This window comes from Aspergillus japonicus (assembly GCF_003184785.1).
Source record: "Aspergillus japonicus CBS 114.51 unplaced genomic scaffold BO86scaffold_7, whole genome shotgun sequence".
Lineage (NCBI taxonomy): Eukaryota > Fungi > Ascomycota > Eurotiomycetes > Eurotiales > Aspergillaceae > Aspergillus > Aspergillus japonicus.
Genome location: NW_020291644.1, coordinates 86,306 through 99,304, shown reverse-complemented (window position 1 = coordinate 99,304; position 12,999 = coordinate 86,306). Strand labels below are relative to the sequence as shown.

The 12,999-nt window shown below is 49.3% G+C and overlaps 2 protein-coding genes across 2 annotated transcripts; one reads left to right on the top strand and one right to left on the bottom strand.

Moving 5' to 3' along the window:
• Positions 1-5,979: 5,979 nt before the first annotated feature.
• BO86DRAFT_386450 (uncharacterized protein) lies at positions 5,980-6,434 on the bottom strand (the record flags this gene model as incomplete). Its single annotated transcript, XM_025671331.1, has 1 exon — positions 5,980-6,434. A coding segment is annotated over one exon (314 nt), but the record flags the coding sequence as incomplete, so codon positions are not given.
• Positions 6,435-12,441: 6,007 nt separating this feature from the next.
• Positions 12,442-12,950, top strand: BO86DRAFT_208853 (uncharacterized protein). The gene has a single exon (XM_025666815.1). The coding sequence runs from the start codon at positions 12,549-12,551 to the stop codon at positions 12,810-12,812; it is 264 nt and encodes an 87-aa protein (XP_025530765.1). The 5' UTR covers positions 12,442-12,548; the 3' UTR covers positions 12,813-12,950.
• Positions 12,951-12,999: the final 49 nt, after the last annotated feature.

Here is a 12,999-nt window from a genome sequence, read left to right as displayed (position 1 = left end):
TTTGCTTGTTGTCGTAACAGGAATTGTAAGAGTCGATGATGGTCCCCCTTGTCGGGATATGGTCGGGGTCGATATCGCCAATTGTTGCCAGGTGCCTCCTGGGAGAGATCATGCGCGGGAGACTGGGTTGTCCTTGGATGGAGGCCAAGCCACGAACCCGATACGATACAATTGAAGAAAAGGCGCAGAAGAAGCAAAACAGGGAATCATGACAGAGCAAGGAAGAATATCAATTCATAGTATTAAGGCAGCGAATGAAGGAAGAGAGAGGAGGAGAAGGAAAGTAGGAGAAAGAGAGACAGAGAGAGGGAGAGGAAGAGAAGAGAGAGAAAGCACTCACGGGATCTTCTGCAGGCTCGTCTTTGAATTTAGTTGCGGGTGGATGAGCTAGGTCAGTCTGAACCATACCGGTCATGACTGACCTCAAATGGCCTCAAAAGATGTCTTCCTTGTTTTGATTCTGTTCCTCCTCGTAGGTGGACGAATGTTCTGTCTCTTTTCCTGGTGGGTTCTTTCTTTTCCTCCTTTTGTTATCTTTGATAATTTGCGTTCGTTATAATTGGCAATAATAGAAAACGTTCTAGGAAGAGAGTCAAGAAGACATGGAGGAATGTTTGTTTCTTTTTGTTTTGGAAGGGGGGATTCGAAGTCGAGTCCCGGTGGGAAGATGGAGGAAGTAGATGGGAGAGATCGAAAGAGAGAGGAGGGGGCGGCACCACAACGGTTGCGGGAAGGATATCTTGACTAGAAACAGACGAACAGGTAAAGGACCAAAGTTAAAGAGAGGCTGAAGGGCAACGGTAGTGGCTCGCTGGTCTGTGTGGCTCTGGACTGGGGGAAGGGAAGGGATGTCTGTCTCTGTGTCTGTGTGTGTATGTGTGTATGTTATGTGGGAAGGGAGGAAATCAAAGGCCTGGCTGGCTTAATGGGTTGGTTAAACGGTGCGATGCGAGTGCGACTGTAATGTGGAGGGTCCAGGGTCGTTATTTAGCTGCGCAAGAGACCCATCCTTCATCACTACAGAATATTCCCAATCAACAAACAACTATCCCAGATCAGGAATGGGATACAAGACTAAGATCTTTGGGAAAGGGGAAATTGAAAAAAATAAATAAATAAAGATGAAGGGAGAGGGGAAAGAGAGAAGAGGGGACGTTGGAAGAGAAAAAGAAAATATTATAAAAAAAATAAGAGTTACAGTGAAAATAAATTAAATTAAATCTAGAGAAAAAGAAATATTCCTGGGGGAAAACAATAATCAAAAAATAGAAAATGGGCAATCAAAAACAGCGGCGATGGAGGGCAGGACAGCGTCAGAGGGATTCGGTGGTTAGTGGTTAGTGGAGATATCAGAGTGAGCTTGTTACTAGCGGGAAGGTGGTGTAATATTGACCAGGATGTTTGCAGCACAGCAGAAGGGCCAGAGACAACCGCGACATTCCTTAAGTGTGAGATAGAGAATCGACCAGACAAGCTTTGACTGGCAAGAAAAATACCAATAAGTTCTGAATATCAACACTCTGTAAACTCCTTCAAGGGATTGAACACAGCCTGCAGCGACATGGTGGTGAAAACAATTAACGATTACAGGAGCACGGAAGGGAATTCGACGGGGAACAGAAATGCAGTGTAGTAGCTCCTCCTGCCACACTGGAAGACAAAAAAGAAAAGAAAAATGGGCAAAAAAAAAGAAACATCCTTGCAGCAGAAGATGGCTGTCGGCTTACATTTGGTCCTCGAACACCATTTCTTGGGTTGATAATTGTTGTTTGACAGGCAGTCTCGGTGAAGTGGGTAGGTAGGCGGATGGGGTGATGGGGGTTGAAAGGAGGAAAGCCATCGCCAATGCACTTGAAACTGGGTAAACAGCGCAGACACCGGGGATTTCACTTCTCTGACGAAATAATCGATTTGCAATCGGAAAAAGGTCAAACAAAGATGGAACAAAGAACCGCAGAAGCCCAGCAATGAAGAGACTGGTATGCAATGCAAAACATCGAATTTATCGCGGATCGAATGCATTCAGGATTTGCAGAGCCCCTGGGCAGATAGGTTCATGGAAAACTCAGCAAGAAAATGGAAGTAAAACCCCTGAAAGAACGGCATCACTGCGAAGGTATTCACATTGTTCATCCGTACTCTGGACGGCCGAGTGGAAAGCACGCCGCCGTATGCATGTATGCATGTACAGTCCCTATGTACAGTACATATTATGTCCACGGGCTGCCGATCAATTCTCCGCCGTCAGATCTGCCGCCTGGAGCTAGAACCCCAGGTTCAGATGCTTACTACAACTGAGTCAATACTGGGATTCAGGTGATTCAGGTCTTCTCAAAATGAGCTCGGTCTGAGAACCTGTAGCTAGGTGAGGAGGTAACTCAAGAACTGTCTATTATTATTCCCACGCTGCCGACACACATGGAGCAGGGACCAGTGGGTCTGCCTTGAGGGTCAGTATCTACCACTAACTTAGGTATACTTGTGATGATATATCGCGTTGGACTACCGTAAATAATCCATCAGTCTCGATAGAGATAAGAGTACGGAGCGGATCCTGCTTGAGGCAATGTTGCATCCTCCCTCCGGACCTTGGACTACGAGTATGCGACTGACCAGTGACGAATTTGAATCGTTCCAGAAGATGAAGTAAGCGTTGACTGAACACAGAATTTCCCATTGGCATGTTTGGGCTGCAATATCCACTCAGGTGGTCATTTTAGGTTTGCGATGGAGGCGAGAATTGGCTGGTCTGGAATGAATGATGGTGGAAGATTGGCGGCGGGAGGATTAGGCACGATACAGTAGCCGTTAGTTTAGTCTGATGGGTGGTAACTTAACAGTAAAATTCAATACCGCTGGGTCCGTACAGCATGATACCACCTCAGTGACCTCATCCTGTTAAGACTTTCAATCCATCCTTCTTCTCTACGGTCGAAAACTGGCTTGGAACTCTATGGCGCGGCATTGAAGAGGCCACAGACGATCGCAGTCCTTGACATGACTTACCCGAGCAGCCCAGGGAGGATGCAGATGACCGATACTTAAGGGCAATGGCCCTTGAGAACAGACCAGGCGGTGCCGTGCCCTGACAGCCAGCCAGCCTCCACTTGGTGTGCATGGAGCCATGGATGGTGGTGATGTTGCCTCGATGAGATCGTCTTAGAACAGTAAGTAGGGAGTACTCCGTAGTTTGGCGAGAAAGAGAAAAACACCTGCATCAGAACTTCAATTTTAGTTCACCTAAAACAGGTGGTTCTAGCCTCAGTGCTCTCCTCGCTCTTTCTGAATTTTCTTTTGTCTTTCTTCTCTTTTCTTTCTTTTTTTTTTTTTTTTTCATTCCATTTCTTTTCTCCCTCGTTTAGTCCACGGGACGTTCAGACCAGAGAGAAAAATACCGCCATACGCGACCCGACTCGATCTGGTTACACTCCGGTAAGAGAACAGCCGATCTGACTTGCTGCTGTCAGCCTTGTGCCCACTTTCCCGCAAGCGCCACACCACCACCGTCACCACCACCACCACCACAACGATTCATTCCTCCATCTCCTCCCTCCGCGGCCTCCCCACTAATCAAGATCACTCTATTCACCACATATGGGTTAGATCCCGTCAAGTCCAGACCTGGGCATAAATTGCTTGATGGATGGGTTGCAACTGTTGCAACTGAATGCCGTCATCGCTCATATCACACACATTCTCTCCCATTCTCCCTATAGCGAGCTTGGTGTGAATGAGCAGAGAGACTGCCTACCAGTGTGCTCGACGAATGATTCATTCTCCTCTTCTCACTCATGGGCAGGCGATGCATTAGTCAATCATCTACGTTCCTCGAGGTCACTACTGCTACAGATTGTGCAACCCCAGCCCATAGCCTGGAAAGCGGCTGATCAATCATTGCCATTTTGGTGGGCTTTTGATCCTGCCGCTTCCCGGCAGCTAGCTTCCTGCATCATGTCTCAGTGAACATCTACGTCCCTAATCATTAATTCGAGGGAAGGAAATCGAGCTTTCACTCACGGCAGTGATCGAGTCACTCTCAAAGCCAAAATTTGGATGGACTCATAGGATAGCACGGGTCCTTCATCTACCTCTCGATCTTCCGCCAGTGCCCCAGACGCCTTCCTGAAGGTGGAAGTTGGCCTGTCAAATATCATCAGTGGCTTTGCTCCACCATGCCTTTCGTACAATCAGACGGTGGCTTCAGCGGTAGTGGGGCTTGGCACGGGCATTGAGAAGGGAATAAAGGTTCTTTGGGGTCGGCCAGCGGGAAATAGCAGAAATTCATGAACGATACCACCGTCCCTCCCTATCTATGACCAAGCGCTTTCAACATTCCTGAATCTGGTACTCGATTCAGGGGAAAGACCCTTGACTTCCTTACCCAAGCTATCGATGCGCTTTGTTGCCATCTTGAGCCAAATTAAGCACCGTAGGAACATTCCTCGTGCATCGATTCCATGTGAGCCTGCCGGGACATATGTATGCCAGGGCTCGTCATAACCTTCTGTCTCGGATGATAAGACAACCGCTGTTCAACCTATGTTGTGTTCGTCCACCGACCAGTCACAACATATGCGGCACGCGTCCAGCAGGTAAGCATTGTTTGTACTATGCTGCGCATATGGGGCCTCCTTTTGTCCGATATCCCAGCATCGATGTTGCGAACTCCACCTAAAGGGTTTGTTTGCAGGATTGAATGTTCTTCTTCTTCGGTACAGACCAGTTCTGCGCAGGTGTCAACCCAACGTCAAGTTCTCCTTCGGAGGTAGATTTTAGACGAAGGGAAAGATGAAACTGGAGATTTTCCCAAGGAGGCTAGTCAAGTCGTCGTAATCGAGGGATGCTGCTACCGGCATGACTGGCTCCCGCACTCGAGAGGTCGAGTCTCTGTAAGTAACTACTGTACCATATTCTCAGGGAGGCCATGTGTATGGCATGCTCACGGGTGGGTGGGGTTCTTAGGCTGAACTAGGCTGAACGCAAGCAACGGTGTCAGGCTTTTCTTAAGCTTGCCATTGGCATGCAACTCTGATCGATGCAGGGTGTTTGAGACGGCGTTCATCGTTCCGTGCCTTCCTCCGGTCGCTTGCCGCTCACCGGCCGGTTTCTTGATTCCTCAATAGCTTGGAGGGAGTACTGTATGTACTATCTCCTTTTGCAAAGCTGCCCCTCCTACTCCTTTAGCATTACATAGTATTTCTTTTGGCGGATGCATGACACTAAGCATGATTGGTCCCAAATAGTCCTCCAACCTCTGTCGTTCCTATCCGAATGACCTTGTATGCTACATTGCGAAGGCTAGAAGCCCGAGTTAATGCGACAAGTGCAGTAAAATGAAGTTAGTTAGCAACTGGCTGCACAAACAGTCATCGTCGGGGCACGGAACCGAGCTCAATACAGAATACGGTACCGCCCACAATACATGAAATAATACGGGATTACAATACGTCCCTGACAGGAGCACTGCTTCTTACCTATTCTTCATCCCTCTCTCGTCCTGTTCATTATCACCCGATCTTGTAGATGACCCTCTCATCCCGCCCCTACCTGGTTCACTATTCCCTGGGATGACCATATTTGCCTTACTTATGATTTGATCAGGCGAAAGCACACATAAGCAACACACGTCTGACGGCGGTAAGGGAAACTGTGGAGAGGCCGTGCTCCCAAACGATCAGGCGTGTCGATTGAGTTGGTGGAAATTAGAAGTGGTTAGTGGCCCGGTCCAACACGCAGACTACCGACTAGTTGCTGGTGATTAGTCGTTAGCATGGTCTCTAGGACCTATACGGTATGGGACCTGGTGAGGTGCCCCTTCGGTCGAAGTTTGCTTCATCAAGTGGGGAAAGTTGCCTGCCACTGTCAACATTATTATTAACAAGGAGACGGACGGGTGCCCATGCGACGATGACACTTTGCTTCCGCTAATGTTCAATTGCAGCGGTCGGCCTGCGAACAAGGGCGTACTCACTTTGTCTGATAAACACGCTTGGGGTTTCTTGGCGTGGTTATCTATCGCATGCGATGAGTAAAAATTTATCGTCGTGAACTTGCTGATCTCAGACCACCAACGACTTGTTAGAGATTACGAGATCGAGCGGGCAATGGAACGGTGGATGGCTAAGAGAGTTTCAACAGCTGAAACCAACCCCAACCCCAGCCCCAACCCGAGCCAAAGCGCCGAGAATGACAGGGGAAAAGCGGAGCATCGACGACATCAAGCTCCCTCGAGCAGAATCCAGGAGCCACTCTTCTAAACCGAACGACGGGGGGCTTTGCTTCCGCTTCCGGCGAGGTGTCCAAATCCCAACCCAACCCTATGAAGAGATAGAAGAACCAAAAAAGGGAGGGAAATATTAGAAATAAAATTAAAGCCCCTGGGCGGATCAGCCGAACATCGCTCAGGATGTGGCCTGGTGAGTCCCCTCTCATTCTATCCAGAATCTGATCGACTGGGCGGATCCGAACCTAAGACTTCGGATCCAGCAAGCGACACTAAGAACGTTGACGATGCTGATGCAGCGGGACCGTTTACTAAAATAGAGGCTGCCTAGGAACCCAGCCTCCTAGACAGCAGCCAATACCTACGCTAAATGACTATTGATGGTACGGAGTACCTATCTCCTCTATCTGGCCAGTTTCGCTTCGCCCGGCCATTTCCCACGAGGTCCAAATCAGGCACAACCCTAATCGAGGACCAAACCTTAGAGGGCAGGTGATGCGACTCCCCGGCGTCCCCGCTCCAGTGCTTGAAGATTCCACTGGTTGCGATCATCAATGGATGGAGATTTAAAGCTCTCATAGAAGGTGCAATCAGTCACTTCTTTCACTCTTCATGACTCGTATTTTGGGTGTCAACCAATCCCTCCTCACCACTCCTTCATCCGACACTCCTAGTTCTGCGTACTTGGTGTGTCAAACAAAAACAGGTTAGAGAAAAGACAATAGTGCACCCCAAGAAACGGTCGCAGTAGCTGCTGCTTTTGTAACTCAAGGTGGAGACCCATTTAGCCTCCCTTGGCTTTCTTTCATCCTTCTCTTTTGTCTCTTATGTTCTGCCTTTCCAACTTGTCAAAATCCCCCCCCCCCTGTCGTGTCTCTGATCAAACCTGAATCTTGCTTCCGGGTAGTGATCGGCGGCTGGGGGGTAATATGCACATCACGTTGGCCACTGCATTAAACACCCATACTAAGCCCCAAGACCCCTGTCTCACCGTTCACTTATCCCGAAAAGTCTAGGGACACTGAGGGTTTACGTCTGCCCACTTCTTGAACCTTGAACCACGAACCTTGAGGAATAATCCGGCTCGCTTTAATTGCCGGGGCAAATGGTCTCATCAATCAAATTGCTTCTTTGACCTTTAGACAGAGTTCAGTGTGCAGGGCGTGCTCCTCTGCTTTCCCATTTTCCCTGTTTTTTGCCTTCCAACTCTGTTAGTTGACCTGTCGGCCAATGTCATCACCAGAATCATCTTTGAATGTATTCTCTTGAGGAGGGGATTCAGCGACAATCATTCTGGAGTCTCATGCCACTCGTGAAATGGATATAGCCTAGCACCTACGGCAAAAGCCGTGACTTCAACCAGGGCCGACCACTGGCAAGTTTGCCCCGCAGCTCGACCCCACTGGGCTAATATTAGTCTGTGATAGCCTCCGTCGAGGCCGTTTCCTTAGGGAGGCAGACTAGCCATCATCATCACATCGTCACTCCCTTTGAAGACTAGCTGGATGCAGCATAGCTCTGGAGACCACTGGATATTTGGTGTCAACTGGCGGGCACTTGCTATCGAATAACCATTGGCTTGCCTGGTCTATCCATTTCGTATACGATACATATCCATCATAGTCTCCGGGCACATTCAAGGCGGGCTGAAGCTACCTGTCTACATTTATACTTTGCCTACTTCTACTGTCAATTAACCTATCTTATTGTGGGAAATGAAACAGTGTACTGAGGATTGCATGGATCTGTGCATGTAAACATCCTTCGAGCAACTTTGGTAGCTGTCCATATAGTTAGCACGTAGTGTATGTATATATTACCATACAAAATACCTTACAGCATGGACAACGCCGTACAATACAGCCATACTTCTTCCCCTTCCTTTCTTCCTTCCCTTACGGGCGGACCGGCGTCGGCTTTCCCGCGATTGTCATGACGTTCAGTGCATCCCACTTCAAACTACCTTGTCTTCTACCACATCCACATCCACATCACCTCTCCATGGAAAGAATCTCGACTGGGGTGAATGCAATCTTGAGCGGCTCGGTCCTTCTTGGCAGGAGACAGTGGCCAGCCCTAGGGAAGTGGTCGACTGACCTGCCTTAGTCCTGTCGCAGCCGTCACCCCCGGGTTGCTAAATCCGGACAAGAGCAAAGGTTTGTTGGTACTCAACTGGTACCTTGGCGTTCGGCACTCTGATGCCGATCGCGTTTTTCTTTCTTTATCTCTTTTGGTTCCTTCTATATTCTTTCCTCCTACTCTATTCTCCTCATGTCCTTTGATTCAAAAACACGGGGAGGAATTGAACCATGGAAAGAACGGAGGCTTTTTACTTTGGGGGGGAGGGCGGATATGGTTCCTGTTCCCCATGGCGGGTGTCTAATCTCCCCGAATGCAACCATCCCGCGGGGGGAGGAAGGGTGCGGTAAAGGGGAAAAAAAAAAAGAAAAAGAAAAAGAAAAAGCATGGGTGGGATTGAAATGAGTTATTTTTCCGACTCCAATCTAACAGCAGGCTAGCAGGCCAGCAGCAATCCTCTAGCATCGACAAGACCGATACTTTCCGACATGATTTGCGCGTGGATCGCGATCTAGCCACCGAAGGCTTCTCCCGCTGGAGCTCCGCTGGCTTAACACGGTCTGGGTTTGGTTCTTTTGTTTCACTTTACTCACTCAGACATGGTCTGTCTATCTTTTCTGGAGGTCTCGACTTCGGCCGGATCGGCTCCGTCTGGTCTCCATATCTGCGGCCCCATCTTCCATGGGAAGGGCCGAGAAAGCGAACGTGCTCTATACAAACATGGTATAGACCCATCAATAGGTTCTGGAGACTCGATCTGCTCTACCGGCAGGCAATCGCAACGCAAAAGACTTATTCCTGCGACCTGAGAAGCGCGAACTGCCCATGAACGGATTGCTTTTTGCCCTCATGACTAAGCTTACGCGCATCTTCTTTGTTGCGTCGCACGCTGTACGGACCCCATGAGTCAGCGGCAGGTTAAACTCGAACTTGAAAGAGAATAACAACCAACGTTTCCGTGGATTAGGAACGGGCGATGGAAGCTAGAGCACTTAACCACCATACATCAACAAGCAAGCAGACTCCCAACCGGGTTATTCTAGACCATTCAAGGCCGATCGCTACCGAAGGCGTCATTTTACATAAGCTCCCCTCCCCGACGGAACCGCAAACTGGTCCTGGCTGGCTCGGAGGGGAGATTCTGGCACATACACATCCGGTAGTAGAAAGCTTTGCCTACAACGCCACTCTCTGCTCCAGATGGAGGGTGGGAATTTTCTCCGCGCTGTAGCCGCCTCAGTCCGGGCACGGAGCGTTATTTTAGTCGGCAGGAGAATCAGCCTGGTTGTCGATGAAGGAGGGAGGGGGGCTCTATCATAACCTCAGCATAGCGGAGACCGCTTACGGGGCTTGATTAAGTGATTAAATCTCAGGGCTACCGGAGCTACGAGAGGGACTGGCCTTCGTCGGAGTCGGACTCATGCGGACGCCGTGCCCGGTCAACCGTCAAAGGTTTCGTGTGGGTGTGGTGGATGTGCCAACAGGGTTGGAAGGGCCGGTTTGTGGCTATAGTTTCGCCCGGAAATGACTGTGAAAACCCGGCTCGACATTGAAGAATAGCTCTGCTGCTTTGTTAGCTTGCTCTCGACTAGCCAGCCGACTATTGCCGTTGTGATGCTGTTTATTGACCATCATCATCCTTAGGTCAGTTGCCAGTTCTGCTGGCTTCCAAGCGAGCAACATGATTCGATGTTAATCCCGCTGTGGGAATATCGTTGGAGACGGTTTTTGTTTGCGATCTAATCTCCGGATTAAATTAGAGGGGCTACGTAAGTGGTGGCTTCTTTGCTTGCATCGCTATCGACCTACCTGTTTGGGAGTCAGGACTATGGGAGTAATTGTGACTGGACGTACAGTACTCCAGTACTCCCATGCATCCTTCTTACCTCGGTGCGACTGATCTTTCCCAGAGCTCTAACTTATCGCCTGAGAAAGCCGATGAGTACCGGCCTTCAACTTTTCAATCATGACTGAAGATGATATGTAAACACCGTGTCCGCCTGTCCAAAACGTACCCGTCCGAGCCCTAAGTGGGAAAGTAACTTAGTCGCAGTGACCGGCTGTGCGGCCCCACCATCCGCTGCGGAAATGGAGTCTCGTTCTCGATTGTGGGTGGTGAACCAGTTTCCCACTTGTCTATCCACCACAATCGGAAGAATTGCTAGTCTAGCAAAACCCACTCCGTTCACTCCACTTAATTAGCCCGATCACCGTGCGAACCAGACAAGAAGGATGTCACGGGCCCAGACCTTTCTCCTTCCCCATCAGCACTGTACCTCGACAGTTAGATCCCGTTTTTACCGTTAGTGACTTTACAGAAAGGCACAAACAAACAAGGAAGACCGAAAGGTAAACAGCCATGAAATGGCCCTCTTCCTACCCCCCCCCCCCCTTCACACCTCACACCTTGCCCAAACTTTCTCCCATCCCCTCCCTGGTCTGACAGCGGTCCATTCCACATGGAACATAGATGGTTAGGTGCATAGGGCATGTCGGTCCTAATTTCCTTTCTGTGTGTGGCTGCCGGGATTACCATGGGTCCATGGGTTTGACTGACCGTCTGGACCCGGGAAAATCCCCTACGCACTGACGGCGGCTAAGAACGGGTGATTTTCGACTACGATGGGATATCCTGGTTTAGTATTGTGGGTGCTCCCGCCGTAAGGAAAGGAAGGGATTAGGGATGAGGAAGGAGGGAGGAGGAAGGAGGGATGAGGGATGAGAAAAAGAGGGTAGGTTACTGTTTATACTTTTGGGGTCTAGGCTTTACCGTTCCCGGTTTGCGGTTCTACGCATACGTATACGGGACTTTTGATGTGGGAGTCAAGTGAAGTGTAAAGTGTAACGTGTAAAAGGTACGGAGTAGTCCGTGTAGTTGAGGGGGGTGAATTTTCCTTTGAATTGTGCTGATTGTACAGTTCTGTCAGCAAGGCGTGGTTCAGCTATAAGTTAGTGGCTAGTAGAGCCACCTACTGTATGATTGCTGCAATCTAGCACTACAGACAGGACTAACTTGCCTACCATAAGCTAATATAGCCACTTCGCTAACTAAGCTACCAACTGGATAGTTCTCTCCTACTCCCCCCCTCTTCTCCTCTAGCATCAACAACTAAACCTCTAGTCATATTCTACTGTACTGTACATAGTAAATAGAAGATACTCCTTGCCAAAGACAACGACAAAAAGACACCGGACCCCCATCCCACCACTCAACACCCCAACTACCCCCCCAAAAGAAAGAGCAACGATCTCAAACCCCGACCCACAAAATTTATTTCTCACCCTCAGCATCGAAAGATGAGGGCCACAAACAAAGAAAGTATAAAGCACAACCCCCGTAACGTAACCCGTAGGCAATAACAATTCGACCGAAGGGGTAAGGGGAGATCTCTTTCCTAGACAGGACAAACCCCCAATTTTTCTTTTTGTTCTGTTGCCTTTGCAAATCCCGAGGTTGGTGATTATCTGAGTCGGGGATTATGGGAAGTTGATTTACCGTGCCTCGGGCGTTAGGTTAGGTGGTTGAGGGTGTGCAGTACAGTACATGCAAGTGGGCAAGGATGGAGGGATGGATGGAGGGATGCAAGCAAGCAAGCAGTAAGCAGGCTGGCAGGCATCGAGTGGGTACTAAATTCCATGCCGCTGCTGGTTTGCCTCTGGCTTATGGGTTTGAATGTCATGGCCATGTAGTTATGTATGCTACGCGTTTACTTGACAGGCATGAGGATGGGCCGGTTATGGTGGCTGAGGCGGGAAGCAGGGAGGTCATGTCGTGGGTAGGTAAGGGAAGGTAAGGATAGGATGGGGGATGCGATGAGCATGGTCGTGACAACATAATGGGATTGTTTGTCTGGTCCAGGGAGGATTTGGGGGAGGGAGGGGTTGCTTGTAATGGCGATGGCAATGGCCATGGGTTCTTCTTCTTCTTCTTCTTTCTCTTCCCCCTGCTCCGGGGAGTGGTTTGATACGTGAATTGAACTGTTGGTCGACTACTTCGGCAGGATGGTGGGAAGCTGGGAATGCACTGGATTGTGCATTTTCTGTTGAAGGGGGGGGGGGGGGGGGCCCCTGGGCTCGTCTTGGTCTGGTGGGGGGGGGGGGGGGGGTTAACCGTTTGGACTTGGATGCATTGAATGGATGGTGCATACGGTAGGTATATCGAGTGGTTATAGTTTACCCAAAGGACTACCGCTTTTCAATATACAGTACAACCCCATCACCTCTACGGTAGTCCTTGCCAGAGAAGATGAAGTCTTCCACTGTACTGTACTCCACCATCAATCATCGCATTACTACTTACACCCTCCCCATCCCCAGCACAGCACACCCAAAGAGACAGCGCGATCCACCCTTCCCTTCCAGTTCCAAACAGAGAACCAAACACCTCGCACCACCTGCAGCAACAACCTCATCTACTAGAAAGCAGCAAGCATCTCCCAAAACAGGCAACCCCTCAACATGCCAAAGACAGGATGAGGAAGGAATACAAACAAGAACTCCTCCTCTCTAACGAAACTAAACCACATCAGGCTAATCCCCCAGCCAGCCAGCTCCGCACGACAACCGTTTGTTTGATCCCAATCTCAAAACGCTTCGCATCGCCGTTCATGAAAAGATCATCAGCTACCAAGAAAGCGAACAAACATCGGGAGATAAAAAAAAGAAAAAAAAAAAAAAAAAAAAAAAAAAAAAAAAAA